Here is a 13,485-nt window from a genome sequence, read left to right on the forward strand (position 1 = left end):
CCCTCCGTGGTGGCGCTGGAAAACTAGAATTAGAAGTTGAAGTTCATCACAAACTGGAGACGTCAGGTGCCTTCCGATTTCCGGATTCGCCCCCATTTTTATATACATGTCCGCGCCCTTCGGACAATTGCTGCAGCTTCTCTTTTTCCTCTATACCAAACGAGCCAGCAACGCCTACATTTTGCCCCATCCTTGAACCAAATTGAATACCACCGCGTGTCTCTCTCCAGAAACGCCAGCCAAGTACTACCCACGCTTCTGGCCAACCTTGTCCGTCGGCAATAGACTTGACCCTCATGACAGTCAAAACACTTCGTCTAATTCTACAACCCGAATATCGTTGAGTATGAGTGTGAACAAGTTGGTCAACAGGAAACAGCTATAAAATCTGTCTTCTATCTACGTACCCTGAAGTGCTTGCAGCCCGGACAATTCGACATCATCAAACAGATTGGTTTAAGTTATCTCATAACCTCAGCACGCCCTGCTCTCGGAATCAGCGAAATGCCTGTATTTTTGGATTTTTCAAACCCTGATATGGGCACCAGTCAGAATTTAGCTTCCAAAATACCACCTACAGTTACTAGGAGGCTATTGGGATTCGTCCCAGAAGACGCTCGTCGTTCCTTACGCTTAACTTGCAAATCCTGGGCTCGTGCTATTGACGAGGTATTGCCACGCTCTTTTCCCACGGCGAACACTGTTCCCTCAGAAATCCTTGCGCAGGTCTTTTATCTATTGAGCCCTCGAGATTTTGATAACGCTCGACGAACCTGTTCGCAATGGATGCGCGCCAGTTTGAATGAACGTCTACTAGAAAGTATGCTTAAGCGAGCAGGCTGGTGGGATAGCTGGCTCAGGGATGATCATACTCGGCGCCCTAGCTATGATGACAACTGTGGAGAAAGTCCAGCATGGAGAATGAGCAAACGGTTCGCAACCGAGTGTATTTTGTCAGGCCGCAAGATGAACGTTGAAAGAAGTGGCTTCTTGACAACTAGTATTGTCGACTTCTCGCGGCTTTCTCAGGCAGACCGTTCACGAACACCCCGTGACTCGCCTTATACCTCTTCCTTCTCGAACGACGTACCAGCAGCATCGAGCTTCCATGTCAGCGGCTGTGGGAACTATCTACTTGTGATTTCGGGTTGCATAATCCACATCTATCAATTGCTCACCAGACGCACGGCAAAATCCACGCCGATGTTAGCGGAGGATCTGAGAAATACAGATATTGCTACTGTTGCCTCTATAACTTGTCCGGTTGAGGTCCTATCAGCTGCCATTGACACCAGTACTTCGACATTCACTGTTGCAGCTCTAATGTATAACCGGCTGGGCATGATATGCAATCTCGTCTCAGTTGACCGGCAAGATGACGATCATACAGAGGGAGTTTCCTACGGTACGTTGGGTAGCCCTCCTGCGAGAAGCGGCCGTTTGGGAAGCTTGTATTCCATGAAAATGGAATCTCGACACCTTTATTACGATATTTGCTCTGCCGAAGATCCTCCCCACAGTCTTTCGATTTGTCCTAGCCATCGCTGTGCCGCATTCGGCTCTGACTCTGGAGTCGAATTACGCTGGATTGACCAACAGACTAATAAAGATTGTCGAAAGCATCTGGCCATGTCACAACCGTCGGAGATCCTTCACTTCATGCCAAACCAGCGGGAAACGCCATTAGAATTTCGACTTATTTCATCACTGGCTGGCCCAGGGATGGAGGGCTGTGGTTGCGAAAATCTGCCATCGGGTGAATCACATCCGTCTTGTCCATTCCACGCTATGGAAAACGACGTTCAAATGTTCAGTCGATGGGCTCCGGAACAGAAGGACCAAGTAGGTCTAGTGCGAACAACGCAATGCCATCATTATCGAGCAGTTCCAGTTAATGACGGCGTTCATGTTCTGTTCGTTGAGGCTCGCAGCGGATTTCTCTGTGTTGGATCGGATGCCCCAATCGACGGGCCGACGAGCCTCACAAGAGCACTCGTTTGCGTTCCACCATTTGGAAATGACTCTCCTGACGCGACCAAGGATGCACCGCTTCCTACGGCCTTCACATCTGGTTCAGATCTGAGTTGGGGACTCCGTGTCGTGGCGGCATACGGAGACCGACTTGTGCTTTATTCCGTCCCACTGGATGTGTTTAATGTGTTGAAGAAGGAACGTGAGAGACAAGGTGACGGTGTCATGGCCGACAGTGACCTTGCGCGGGACTTCTTCGTCAACCAGCAACGGGGTCATAAACGCCGAGGCAGTCTAGCTCAGAACCAAAATGGAGACTGGGACTTCCTTCTCAGTGTCAGCTACAGACCGACGGCCATGATGTGGCCGTTCAAGATCTACGGAAAGGAAATCGGCCGGGTACAGAATGTGGTTGAATTATCTCTTCAGTCCTCTCATGGAGGTGCTCGCATCTGGGCATTTGGTGCCTCGGGCGAAACCAACATCATTGATGTCGATACGTTTACTTCTTCCTCGCAGCATGCTTCCGAAATACCATTCAAATCGTTCACTATCGGTTCCGACGGGCATATCGCATCTGCCCAGCTAGTTAATCGCTCTCAGAACTGCCTGGTCCAACCCAATGTTTCGCACAAGCGAAAACAATGTGAGCCGCGAGCAGAGTTTATTGGACGACACATGCTTCGTCAACACAGCACACCAGCAACGATAAACGGACACAATGCATCGGCAGCCAGCGATTTCTTGAACGCCGGCGATAGACGTCCTTCCTTCGCTGCACGGATTGTGGATGTCAAGATACCCGAACTGGAAGGCAGGTGGATGGAAGCTGAGGCTGTCTACTAGAGTTTAGTTTTTGCCGGCATATTTATTAAATCTCCTGTCTCTAGCGCGACGCATTTGAATATATAGTCAGTCCACAACGTTTGTATATATTTGCTCCTTCGACCATGATGACTTATGCCATACTACCTACCCATTTTGCACCATAGAGTGCTCTTTGTCATTCTTTTTACAATATACCATTATTATCAAGAAATAATTATTCGCCTATCAAGCGGACAACCCCACCCACTCCTTGCTCGTCGGAGTTTTCAGTTCGCCCGGGCCTCAACACTCAAGTCCAATCATTCCTTGTCCATAACAAGCCACTTAAGTATACTTCCCTTGTCGGTCCACTCCTCCATCGGCCATCATATGACTAAGTCCAACATGGACTCTTCGAGAATCTACCGAGCCTCAGACCAACTGGGGCCGGGATTACTCGAGGGCAAAACTTCAAGCTAATTAGGCTGTCTTAATCAGGTGTGAATCGGTGAGGTTCGACCTCGGGAGCCCACACGTTCGTACTTTGCTATCATCCCAACCGGGGGCTTCGTACTTTTGTAAGTAGTAAGCAGATATGATATTGTCAACGAAGGAAAACAGCTTTTGGGCTTGTAGTAGTTGTATTGCTAGATTATCCGGGTTTATACGTGGACATCATTACTACGTGGGCGAAAATGAACAAACACTGTAGTATACAGGAGGTAATCAAGGAAAATTCACATTTTTTCTGAATTATTAAGACCCGCTAGCCGAACCAATTTTAGATACCCGGAATACAAGCATATTTTTCTGGAATTTAATGAAGTGGTCCTAATTGGAAGCCAGTTTCTCTCTCCGAGTGGCAACGGCCTTCGCGAGTGTCTCTAGCGTTGACTCGGTGTCTTCCCAGCTGATGCAGGCATCGGTAATACTGACGCCGTATTTGAGACCGGCCTTGCCCTCGGGTGGGACCTTTTGGGCACCTATTGAGAATTATCATATTAGTGCAAAAGTTCAGCTTTGCGAGACTGGTTAGAAGATATACGCACCCTCGTTGATGTTACTCTCAATCATGACACCCATGATCGCGGTCTCGCCTGCAGCAATTTGCTCCGCAAGGACACCGGCAACCTTGGGCTGGTTCTTGTGGTTCTTCTCCGAGTTACCGTGGCTGCAGTCGACCATGAGACGAGGAGCAAGGCCCTTGGCGATGAGCTTCTCCTTTGCCTCGGCGATGCTAGCAGCATCGTAGTTGGGGCCCCTCTTACCACCGCGCAGGATAACGAAGCAATCCGGGTTTCCGACGGTGCCGACAATAGAAACAACACCGGGCTTGGTAACCGACAGGAAGTGATGGGGGTGTTTGACAGACCCAATGGCATCAACGGCGACATCTAGCGAGCCATCCGTACCGTTCTTGAAGCCAACGGGGAACGACAGACCAGAGGCAAGTTCACGGTGGACCTGGGACTCTGTTGTTCGTGCGCCGACGGCGCCGACAGAGAGACAGTCCGCTAGGAACTGGGGCGAGATTGTGTCCAGCATCTCACTAGCAATTGGCATTCCCTTATTCGTCAGGTCGACAAAGAGCTGGCGTGAGACACGCAAACCCTTGTTGATATTGAAGCTGTTGTCAATATCCGGGTCGTTGATGAGACCCTTCCAGCCGACAGTGGTCCGGGGCTTCTCCAGGTAGGAGCGCATGACGATCAGTAACTCATCCTTGTGCTTCTCCCTCAACTTCAGTAACCGGTCGCAGTATTCCAGTGCGATTTCCGGGTCGTGAATCGAGCAGGGTCCGATGACAACGAGAAGCCGGCGCTTGTCGGTATCAGTGCCATGGGCGACGGCACTGGCCTCAGCTCGACCTTGAAGGACCGTTTTCCGGGCAGTTTCTGTCAGGGCGATCTCGTGTTGTAAAAGGTTGGGTGGTGTTAGAGGGTTGTAGCCAAGAACTATGGACAGGGAGCTCGGTCAGACAGAGTCAATGGCAGTGAGCATAACGAAAACGTACTCCTTGAATCTTCGAGGTGATTGGTATCCCCTACATTAGGGTTTTGGAGGAAAAACTGTGGTTTCATGTGAGAGAGTTCCTCAGGAGCTGGCAGATGGGTTGACTCACAGTCATAGTTTCGCGGGGTAGGTAGATCTAGATAGCCGCGATGTGAAAGAGGGGGCGAGGATTCAGGGAGAAAAGTGAAATACGCTGCAAGGCACTTGTAGAGACAGCAATTGGTGAACCCAGACAAGAATCTGTTCCGTTTTCTTCGCACAATAGTATATTTATTGAAAAAAAAAGGTGGAAGCTTCGAATCAACCTTAATTAATCGCGGGCGGGAGGGGAAAGACGAAAGAGTCATCCGCTACACGTGATTCCGGTGAGTCAGAAGTAATTCAATTGATTTTTATTCGTAGCCTCCGTTGATCCGTTCTATCAACATGGCGGGCCTCGGCGACTTACCTCCTTGCGTCGCTCAGGAGACCTGAGCGCTTAAATAGATATGCTGGTTCAAGTAAAAATACAAGAAAACACTGCGCTCTTCAACACCATGTCGCACAAACACCCACAGCAGAGAACTACTGGTCATGCACGGAGTTGCCCTCATTTCCCGCAGCAGCTGTCAAACTCCTTTCATTTTCCTCCAGACGACGAATGAGCCCTTGGCAAACATTTGCGTGTTGCTGTTTGATGGAGTCCATTTGTTGTTTGCATAGTCTTATACGTTCCATCTGCGCGTCGAAGAGTTGATCAAGGACAGTATGACACTGCTGTTTATATGTGTTCAACACTTTATTAACGGTGGTCTCCTCAATTTCGATCTGACGGGATAGGTGCTAAACACGATGTTAGCGAGTCCTGGAAGCAACTCGATCTTTCCACTACTTACTTCGTTGTTATGGATTAGCCTCAGCTCCATTGCACTGTGGAGTTCATGCAGTGATGTTTGCCTGTCAATTTCACCAGCAGTTTCTTCTGACCGCTGGAACGCCACCTGTCGCCCCGAATTGTTTCCCTCTAATGGTAATTTGCCAGCTGTGATACTTGGTGGTCTCAGAGAATATTCTCTGATCTCGGAACTTTCATGCTGTCCGCCGTTTTTGGCCAAACCAAGTGAAGCGGGTTTGAGATCTTCCAAGGAGGAACTCCTACCTGTGGCAGTTGCAAACACTGCGTTGTTGGCCTTGCTTGATCTTTCAATAGTCCACTCCAAACTCCCTGGTGTATCTCTCTTGGAGCGATTGCCAGTATCCGTATAAGTCGTAATCGGTGAGCTGTCCCTGGTCGGAGAATCATCATTCTTTGACTGGTTCTGCCCCATTTCATAAAGGGTCACGTTTCTGTCAAGCCCCCGGTGTGTGGTTTTCATTCGTTTCGCACTTGGTTGTTGTTGAACAAGCGGGGGCTTCCGTCGCATTGGTGTAGCGTGTTCGTTCTTCCCTCGTTGCATAAGCCTGGGGCTTCCATTATTGTCTACAATGGTTTTGGAGCTCGAGTCTAGGCGTTTCACAACATGGTCAGGGCCACTTTGGGTAAGCTCTTTTAGAGCGTCAGTGGCTGAGAAGGCATCTCTGTCACCGGCTTTAGTGATTCCTGTCTTCGATGTTTCTTCGGTAACGCAAGAGGTTTGCTTGAACAGGTCATGCGATGCAGCCTTCTCTGAGTGGTCAGAGAGAGTACAATAGGGCTTCGGCGGTGACCCTGTAAAGTAAAACTCGAATGACGATTCCCTTGGCCGTGGCTCTCCTGATGAGCTTGCGGCAAGAGAAGATATCCTTAGGGCTCTTTCAATACACTGTTCACTTTCTGTCTCAAAGATGGACTTTCTCGCTCGAAGAATCCAGCCCTTGTCTCCTTCGCCGTCTTGCAATGGGCTATTTCGGTTTCCATCTGGAAAGTCAACGGAGCATATCTCAACGGAGTATATCTCGTCACCGGCAGCCCCATTTCTGCTCATGTTTGATGCCTGGGAACCTGGTACGTCTTGCATATCCACCATGCGTAACTTGTGGTTTGCATCCAGGGTACCGTGCACAATCTCATCTAGTGGCTCACAAGGTTCATGAACAACCTCAGGTCTATTCTCTGAGTCACCAAATTGTTTCTCCGGCGTGCTACTCCCTCTCAAGGCTGCAATTAGCTTTTCTGCAACTGTCTGGCCTCTACCCTGATTATCCCAACCACATTGTCGGTCATCCTCGAAGCTAGTCTCCACTGTAGATTCGCCGCAATTAGTGTCAAATTCCTGAGACAGCGAATGATGGCTTTTACCACTAGCGCTTCTAGGAGCTGGAGAAAAGTCATTGGCAGCGCCTCTTTCCTTGCAGGGTCTGTTGTTGTTCCCCACGTTGTTCACAGCCAAAACAAACGCATGTGGATCGCTTGGGCAGGTATCATTCTGAACGCTATTTGGGAATGATGATGAGAGTTTGGCCTGCTTGTTCACGGGCCTCTTGTCCTTTCTTCTTCTTCCAGTTTTAACCTGCCTCTTGGTTTTAGTTCCAGGTTTTCTTCGGACAGAGGGTGCACTGCGTGGTTTTATGCTCTTATTGAAAGCGCATCCAGTGCCACTTGATAAAGCTGAAGAGACCGATGTCAACTCAGAATCTTTTCGGGGTTCTGGCTCAACAAAAAGGTCACTTTCTCGAAGGTCTTCGTCCCAATCCACCATCGTCTTACTTGGCGCTGTATATAGCTTTCCTCTAGAGCGACGCCTAGGAAAAATCAGAGATTCTTGAGTATTTGGTGGAATTGGGTTTAACACAGTATTTGTGCACACTGACTTCTCGCTTTGGGAGGACTTTGACCGAGTGTTTCTGGCAGGTCCGCCCTCGCCGAAATCTTTCCCATTTTTGGGTGTCGGTTTCTCGCTGGCTTGTCTGATTTCCGGGCACAAGTCTTCTAGTTCTTCCCTACTCGCGGAACTAGTGGCGGTATCTGGAATGTGTCGCCCTTTCTCCATACACTGGCCCTTTGCGGAGGATTCAGGACTGTTCTGTTGAGAATGAGAACTTTCTCGCACCCTTGGCGAAGAGGTCCCGCGAAAAGTTGGAGTGTGAGTAAACTCTGTTAAACTGCTCTGGGAGGCGTCCACCGGGGCTTTATCTACGACGTAGTCACGCCGGTCTATCGGATCCGCCGATTCGTCCCTCCAGCGGGCATGGTGCGCAGTCGAATCCGTTATGATCTGGGATGGCGCCTCAAAAGGTCGGGAAGACGCAAAACAAGCCTCATCGTCTGTGTCCAGCGGTATTACGATCGAGGATGATCTTCGACTGCTCCGACTTGTTCTGATGTTCGTTTGACACCTGATACCAATGGCCTCGAATCCTTTCCGTATTCTAGCCAGATCGTCTCTGGCCGTGATACTAAGGTGTATGATTTTTTGGTCCTTCTTTCGGTCGTTGACCACAATAATATCATCTGCATGGATATGCAGAGATAAATGCTTCTGACCACCATGCTCGTTAGGAAAAATGCATCTAGTTCGGGTGCGGTGGCGGGATAGACGGATCTTCGCGTAGTCGATTTTCAAGCCAAAGACATCCTGCCTGAGTTGTATCAAGTCTATCCCATTGGCATCAAAGAGTAGTAGCGCAGGATGCTGTGCGGGCCCCTTCGTGTGTTCCTCATCTAGCCCTATGAAGTAGCATATAGGCAAGTTACTATCTGGTCTAGTTCCGCCACATATATTCACTCGATTCTCTCTCTCTTCACAAACATAGGAGTGGAACTGTTTGACTGCGGTCTCCTTGCTCTGTATGTGATTTATCATTTTCAAGAGACTTTTCGAGATGGGCCCATTTGGTTCCCAGCCCAATCCGACGTTGACACCCAAGTCATGCAAGACACCAATTATAATGTTTGCGAAGAACATCAGTATGTAGTCAGGGTTGCCCAGTGCGAGGATAACTGGACTTTATGCGATAGTGGTTAGCATGCTTCACAAAATGACTCTAGTGATCCAAGTACCTTAGGTCTTCCCTGTTCAGCTTTTCAAGCCACTGGCAGTATCGATCCGGACATTCGTATACTATCTCCACAAAAGCCTTTCCGGCCTCCATTTTGTCAGTTACTTGCTTGTTATTTTCCTTTTCCCAGGTCATACCATCCTCCGGATCCGTGGATCTCCCGTCTCATTTGTGAATATCTTGTAGGTTTTCTGGACTAAGCTCAACTCTGCTAGTTGTAAGAGACCTCCCGACTCGTGGATTTTTAAAGGGGTTCCCAATGGGTCGGAATCAGTGATGTACTCCGGTTCGTCCTAAAAAACCGAATCAGAAGAGCACTAACAGATCGCTAAGCGTGGACTTCATACCATCAATAGATATAGCGCAAGTTCACAGTCATCATTTGCGGATGATCTAAGCAGAAATATCGAAAGACATTTCAGTGATATCGACTCCAAGCCGAGGCCTATCCTATCTTTGTGCTGATTGATGAAAGAAAATAGATGGCCAGGATTTGGGGAAATGACCGAGTCGTCGTCTAACAGCGCTCTGAGCAAAGCAGTTGAGAAGGCAAAAAGAGGGGGCTCAGGGAGCAAGCAAGAGTAATGGGGTCCGGGGAGAGAGTCTCCATCTGCCTTGCCTTTCGTGAGTGCATTTTCTAAAAGTGAAGATAACGTCTCAACGCAGTTTGATAGATTGGCTCCTTGAGCCGCCTCCGAGCGTAGAACTGGCATTGCGTCCAAAGAGCTCAAGACGACGTGAGGAGACACTCCAGGAAAGATGCAGTGGAAAAGAACTCAATCACTGGCTCAAACGAAACCCAGAATAGAAGGAAAGCTGGCAGGGCAGGGCAGCACACCAACTCAAATCATAATTATATTCTCTGCTGCAATCAAACCACGAAGATTTAAAGAGTGTATCATTATAGAATGCTTTCATTAAAACCTTCACATTTAAGGTGCTCACGCTGGTAATTATAGCCATTGACGAACAACAAGCAATATTTCAGCACACTCTGCCCTCGGGTTCTGAGAGACGCTACGTTACCATCCGGACATTTTGGATTTAAAGCAAGCATAAGCCTTGATGCTTATGCGCGGTCCGAATATACTGTCCAGTCCGTAGAAGATGTCCAGAACATACCTAAGTATGTCTGAATTAGCCCTTACTGGCACAATAGGGTGTTTTACCCGACTCCACTCCGACCGATAGCCAAAGACGTCTTCCCTGGTTACAAACAAAGCCATGGTTGAAACCACCGATGGTGACAATGCCTGGTGGCTGGATGACCAGTGATTTACTTTATAGATGACTTCTGATGCTGGCGGGATCGCGCCATTGTGTACCTATGGGGCCAGACCCCGTGTGATTGGCACCTCTGACCCAGGAACATGGAACAGAATCATGCACGAGCCGCTGAGATTGAAATCCGGGGTAAACACCATACTCGCAACTTCAAGTCGCCAAAACCGACCATGATATGTTGTTGAGTGATGATGTTGTTTTTGTTTACCTTGAACAACGGTCTGGCCGGGATAACCAGCTTCCGACTCGCCAGCCAATTGTTCCGAGATCCGTCGCTCGGAGGCTTGCATTGTCCCTTACGCCGACGCCAATGACGTTCTGGAAGACTCTCTTTGATCTGTCACTGCGGGATCGGTGCCAACTCCGTTCCGGTCCAGGATGAAGGACTATATCAGATGCCTTGGCCGTTCCCGCGGAGTTTGGGTTCAGCCATTCGTTCACTCTTTGCTTTCGTAGTAATTCGTCCCAAATGCACAAAGAGCAGTGCGAAAGTCGGCGGGAGGGTGAAGCCGATGAGGCTGCCCCCATGTCAATCTCCCCATCGTTCACCCTCGAGCAACTGAAAGAAGATCTCCTCCCCCATAGTCAGCACAATGTCTCAGCAGCTCGCGATCTTCCTGAGACCACAACCACTCGACAACGAGCTTCGATCTCAGCGCAATCTCTCGATCAGGATGAATACCTTCCAGGAAAGCTTTCGTCCGCCCACAATCAGGGCGATGACAGCCCCCTGTCCGATCAAAAGACTGTCCTATACCTAGCCTACGGATCAAATCTCGCATCCGAGACCTTCCTGGGAATGCGCGGCATTAAACCCCTCTCCCAACTCAGCGTCGTCGTGCCAGAGCTCCGATTAACATTTGATTTACCGGGTGTTCCTTACATAGAACCGTGCTTCGCAGGAACACACTTCCGCCGCAGTCCAACCGGGGACGAGACCAGCGACCTCCTAGACGCTTCCGAAAAGCATTCTCTCCTACGAGGCGAAGACCGTGAGCAAGACCGTTACAAGGGCCCCCTCATCGGCGTTGTCTACGAAGTCACCCTGGCCGATTACGCAAAAATAATAGCCACAGAGGGAGGCGGTACCGGCTACAAAGATATCATAATAACATGCTACCCGTTCCCCAAGGCTTATAGCCCGGCCGACCCAATCCCCGAGCGCCCAGATACACAACCCGTGAAAGCACACACCCTACTTTCTCCAGCCGCAATGAAAGAGACGTTGCAACATCAGATAAACTCGGCCACCAGCGCCTCACCGATATCACGCCGCGCACAACCATCCGCTCGCTATCTCAAACTAATCACCACCGGTGCAGCGGAGCACAACCTCCCTTCAGCGTATCGGGAGTACCTAGCTCAAGTTCAACCATACCGTATCACCTCGGTGCGACAAAGGGTCGGTTTGGTTGTCTTCCTGTTTACGTGGGCTCCCCTCCTGCTTTTGACCCTAAAACTGTCGAGGATATTTGCCCGTCCCGATGGCCGCAGTCCTGAATGGGTTAGCCGATTTAGAGATTTCGTGACAACCGGGATGTGGAGCAGCTATGATAATGTGTTTGTGCATGTATTTGGTGATGGTGAGAATACTGTTGAGCGGTGAATGTTGGTTCAGTGCCCGCAGCATTTATGGTGGGTTATATAAACGACCAAGAGACAAATCTTGGTGTTATTAAACTAGAAGATAAGATAGAGGCAAATTTCTAGTTTATGACAAGCTACCATTCATCGCTATTGAAATATGTGATTCAAGAGCTCGAACGCGCGTCAATTCACGCGCAAACATCACTAAAATCTAACAAAGGAAATAGTGACATTGGTTCTTCACACAAAGTTTTAGACGGAAAATAAATATCTAAGGTACAGATACAGGTGTCCTGGAAAACATCTAACAAAACACGAGAGGCCATCGATCGAAAGCCGGATGAAAGATTGGTGAACGACATGGGTTGACGAAAAGGTTCAAGGTTCGAATTAATAACGGCTCGCTATTCGTCGCTGGATCCTTCACTTTTCATACTTTATACAATCCATTTGCAACCTTCTAGCGCCGGGGGACGGGAGGGCTGTACACGATCTTCCGTGTCTTGATGGGAGACCACTTGTAGCGCTTAACCCAGACGCTGAGGGCGAAAAGACCGGTGAGGAGAGTGATGGCCTTGAATCCCATCTTCTTGCGGTCATCCATCTCAGGCTCGGCAGACCAGTTAAGGAATTCGACAACGTCCTTGGCCATCTGGGAAGTGGTGGCAGGGGTTCCATCCTCGTACTCGACAACACCATCAAAAAGAACACGGGCCATGGCAATGGCTAGGTAGAGTTAGCCATATTTCAACGCAAGGCTGCAAAAAATATTATTAAACGCACCAGTTCCGGGGAAGAAGGGGTTGAAGTTCATGCCCTCCTGCACCGAGGCACCAGCTGGGGGCTCATCGGGATAACCAGTCAACAGACTGAAGATGTAGTCGCAGCCACCGTGGCGACCCTTGACGATCAAGCTGAGATCCGGGGGCAGAGCACCACCGTTGGCGAAACGGGCAGCCTCCTCGTTGGGGTAAGGAGCGGGGATGTAGTCAGAGAGCTTTCCGGGGCGCTTCTCGATCTCGCCCTGATCATTGGGCTCGGTATCGTACTCGTTCTCTTCGGCAAAGGCCTTCATTTCATCGACGGTGTGTGTTACACCGACGAATGAACGCCAAGGAACACGGGTGAGGGAGTGGCAGCTGGCGCAAACTTCACGGTAGACCTGGAAACCACGACGGAGACTGGGGAACAAGTCGTGAGTAAAATTGTTGTCATCGAGACAGGGGGCTCAGGCGATATCGGGTAAACTCACGCCTGGTGATCAAAGGTCTTATTCCACTTGCCGTGTACCCAAGGGTACTCGGTAGCGTGCAATCTTAAAACGCGGTATGTCAGCCGTTGGATCAACTTTATCACGGTTTGGACGGGAGAGCGGAGACGGCCAGAATTGATAGCCATCCCATAACACAATCAATTGACTCACCCCTCCTCAGCAGGTGTCGCCGCAAAAGCTTCCTGTCCATAGAGATACGTAGCGGATCCGAGGGCGATGGCGGTAGCGACCGACGCAGTGAGTGTGAGGTGGAAGGGGGAGTTCGCGGATTCGGCACCGGCAGCCGTGGAAGACGCACGCTGGGCATATTGTCAGTAATTGACCTTTGCAAAGACATTCAGGGCATGCTGAAAAGCGATTGTCCTCATCTATGGAAGCCAATGGGGCCGGGTGGCCGGGTGATGCGTACCGAGGTGGTCTTGTTCAAAGACTGACGGGCGAGACCCCGGAAGGGCACGCTGCGCAGGACAGTACGTGCCAGCATACTGAAGATATGAAGAACCCTCCGATCAAAAGATAAAGAGGAAGGAACGGTAACCGCAGACGGGGCGAGGGGAGGGGGAGAGGGGGCCGGGTGAGCGCACAGGAGATTG

General features: G+C 49.8%; 6 protein-coding genes across 6 annotated transcripts; 2 read left to right on the top strand and 4 right to left on the bottom strand.

Moving 5' to 3' along the window:
• Window positions 1-537: 537 nt before the first annotated feature.
• ASPSYDRAFT_55179 (F-box protein) lies at window positions 538-2,817 on the top strand (the record flags this gene model as incomplete). The annotated part of the gene is made up of 2 exons (XM_040848994.1): window positions 538-877; window positions 959-2,817. 2 exons carry the CDS (start codon window positions 538-540, stop codon window positions 2,815-2,817), a joined length of 2,199 nt encoding a protein of 732 aa, XP_040706084.1.
• Window positions 2,818-3,609: 792 nt separating this feature from the next.
• ASPSYDRAFT_27930 (3-deoxy-7-phosphoheptulonate synthase) lies at window positions 3,610-4,906 on the bottom strand (the record flags this gene model as incomplete). The annotated part of the gene is made up of 4 exons (XM_040844454.1): window positions 3,610-3,761; window positions 3,828-4,733; window positions 4,793-4,847; window positions 4,901-4,906. 4 exons carry the CDS (start codon window positions 4,904-4,906, stop codon window positions 3,610-3,612), a joined length of 1,119 nt encoding a protein of 372 aa, XP_040706085.1.
• A 314-nt stretch (window positions 4,907-5,220) lies between these two features.
• ASPSYDRAFT_40919 (uncharacterized protein) lies at window positions 5,221-8,670 on the bottom strand. The gene has a single exon (XM_040846182.1). The coding sequence runs from the start codon at window positions 8,652-8,654 to the stop codon at window positions 5,562-5,564; it is 3,093 nt and encodes a 1,030-aa protein (XP_040706086.1). The 5' UTR covers window positions 8,655-8,670; the 3' UTR covers window positions 5,221-5,561.
• Window positions 8,671-8,988: 318 nt separating this feature from the next.
• On the bottom strand, window positions 8,989-9,615 carry ASPSYDRAFT_635620 (uncharacterized protein). The gene has a single exon (XM_040850239.1). It carries the CDS (start codon window positions 9,459-9,461, stop codon window positions 9,090-9,092), a length of 372 nt encoding a protein of 123 aa, XP_040706087.1. The 5' UTR covers window positions 9,462-9,615; the 3' UTR covers window positions 8,989-9,089.
• An 886-nt stretch (window positions 9,616-10,501) lies between these two features.
• On the top strand, window positions 10,502-11,638 carry ASPSYDRAFT_85975 (uncharacterized protein; the record flags this gene model as incomplete). Its single annotated transcript, XM_040851590.1, has 1 exon — window positions 10,502-11,638. The coding sequence occupies one exon, from the start codon at window positions 10,502-10,504 to the stop codon at window positions 11,636-11,638; it is 1,137 nt and encodes a 378-aa protein (XP_040706088.1).
• Window positions 11,639-12,079: 441 nt separating this feature from the next.
• On the bottom strand, window positions 12,080-13,376 carry ASPSYDRAFT_143844 (ubiquinol--cytochrome-c reductase catalytic subunit CYT1; the record flags this gene model as incomplete). The annotated part of the gene is made up of 5 exons (XM_040841380.1): window positions 12,080-12,345; window positions 12,403-12,800; window positions 12,872-12,934; window positions 13,043-13,191; window positions 13,302-13,376. 5 exons carry the CDS (start codon window positions 13,374-13,376, stop codon window positions 12,080-12,082), a joined length of 951 nt encoding a protein of 316 aa, XP_040706089.1.
• Between the last annotated feature and the right edge of the window lie 109 nt (window positions 13,377-13,485).

This window comes from Aspergillus sydowii (genome assembly GCF_001890705.1).
Source record: "Aspergillus sydowii CBS 593.65 unplaced genomic scaffold ASPSYscaffold_2, whole genome shotgun sequence".
In the NCBI taxonomy this organism is placed as follows: Eukaryota; Fungi; Ascomycota; class Eurotiomycetes; order Eurotiales; family Aspergillaceae; genus Aspergillus; species Aspergillus sydowii.